The sequence below is a fragment of the Buceros rhinoceros genome, unplaced genomic scaffold, assembly GCF_000710305.1.
Source record: "Buceros rhinoceros silvestris isolate BGI_N320 unplaced genomic scaffold, ASM71030v1 scaffold14111, whole genome shotgun sequence".
NCBI classification, from domain to species: domain Eukaryota; kingdom Metazoa; phylum Chordata; class Aves; order Bucerotiformes; family Bucerotidae; genus Buceros; species Buceros rhinoceros.
In genome coordinates, this window is record NW_010396057.1 from 37,921 (window position 1) to 39,750 (window position 1,830).

The following is a 1,830-nucleotide window of genomic DNA, read 5'->3' on the forward strand; positions in this document are numbered from 1 at the left end:
TGCTGAACCTCAGTGGCCGGGTTTGCAGTCTCTGAAAAGCTTGGAGGCAAAGTCAAGAAATGTTCAGGAGAGAGCATTGATTTGGGGAGGAGTGAAGCAGCAAGTAGACGTTAGCAATGGCAGCAGGTAACTTGGTCATCGGGGTGGAGTTTGAGACTACCTGCGCTGGGAGACCTGCTGTATCCCTTCAGATGCCAGTACCCAGAGGTTTTTGGAGCCTGGCAGGGTTGTGTCTATCAGTGGCTGCACGAGACGCTTCCAGGAGCTGTAGCTAGTGAATTCATCTGCGGGCCGAGGCTTTGCCCTTCGTCATCCATCTGTGTAGAACTGTCCTGAAGCCAGCTCTTAATTCGTGGGGTGTTTATTGTTTTATACTTCAGATTTGCTTAGTCATGCTTTTCTTAAAGTGGCGTATATGCTTCCTGCATTGTGCCGCGTGTTCAAGAGAGCAGAAAACATCTGTGAAGCTGGGGAGTTGTTTTATACCATTTAGCTACTAAAATTGGCTTCACTCAGAATTCACAGAGGGTTTCTAGCGCCTGGTCTTTAGCCTGAAGTGTCACAATGGGCCATGTGTAGTTCAGGAGAGCAAGGGCAATGTGTTGCGAAGACATCTCCCTGCAGATGATACTTACCCTTCTGAATTCCGAAGCAAAGACATTCAGCAGAGTGTGTTGTTAGTAGAAACGAAAAACCGTCAATAGATTCATCATCCCTTCATTAGAGTGGAAGAGCAGGGCTTAAAGCCAGTGACGTGGCAGATGCAGGGGGCGCGGCTTGCTGGGCCCGGGTGTGCCTGGAAAGCCTTTCTCTAATCGAGATCTCCTGGTGTGTTGGAGCGAGGAGCTGCCTTCCAGCTGCTGTGCCGGCGTCAGGCGAAAGCCTCGTGGAAGCTGTGTTTGTCTGTGGTGAATGGCAGTAAAGCAGCTGCAGAACTAACATTACCACATACAATGGGTGAAGTCATGGGAGAAATTAATACAACAAATGCCGTTCTTGAAGGCAGAGAAGATTTAACTGTTGTTTAAATTTCTTATTTGGCAACAATTTTCCTTTCAGGAGAAGATTCTGAACAACTCCTCAAACTGCCCTCCTGTGTCTGCTCAGTCTATGGAAGGTTCCAAGTCAAGAAGAGCAAAACTGGTGTTTGATGATAGGTAAGAACAGCACAAGGTGCCTTTCCCGTTGCGGGGCGGTGAGCCTTGCCACAGGCAGGAGTCGTGGCTTTGCTCCACAGAAGGTGTTAAGCCACGCTCACGCTCTGGAGAGCTGTGCATTGCTCCTGCAGCCGTGTGCAGGTTTGACAGCTCCTGGTGCCCTTGCCTTGGCACACAGCACAGTCCCCAAGCAGGAACTGGAAGGGACCACGCAGGAGACTTAAATAGCTGCGGGTGGTTCTGTTTTTAATGCCGATGGGTCCTTTTCACCGTACCAGGACACTGCTGCTGCCTCTCTGCCGGGTCTCTTCTCAAGAGACCCTGGCTTCTAGAGGAGTTGTGGCCATTGATTGTAGAGAAGAGCCTTTGTGTTTTGAAATTCCAGATCCACAAGAGTGGAGTTGGGCTTTAATCCAGTGGGGTCAAAGAAAATAACTTGAGAAAAAAATGAAAGAAATATTTTACTGTCTTGTGCAGACTTTAGGTTCCACTTGTACCAAGTCAAATCTCAGCACAATGCTTATTCTGAAAGCATTTCTCTTTGTTCTTTAAATTCACTTACGAGATAAAGTGATGTTTATACTGAATATAAAAGTAAATTCCTGCTTAAGAACTCTCTGGAAGTGGGCAAGCTAGCCCGAGGGTTTTTCCCTGGTAGTTTTTCATTAAAGGG

General features: G+C 47.8%; 1 protein-coding gene across 1 annotated transcript in view; it reads left to right on the forward strand.

Moving 5' to 3' along the window:
- The window catches only part of AFF4 (AF4/FMR2 family, member 4), a 29,221-nt gene that overhangs the window by 21,224 nt on the left and 6,167 nt on the right, over positions 1-1,830 (forward strand). The window contains exon 14 of the mRNA XM_010145770.1: positions 1,060-1,157. Coding sequence (XP_010144072.1) covers positions 1,060-1,157 — 98 coding nt within the window. The remainder of the gene's footprint in view (positions 1-1,059; positions 1,158-1,830) is intronic.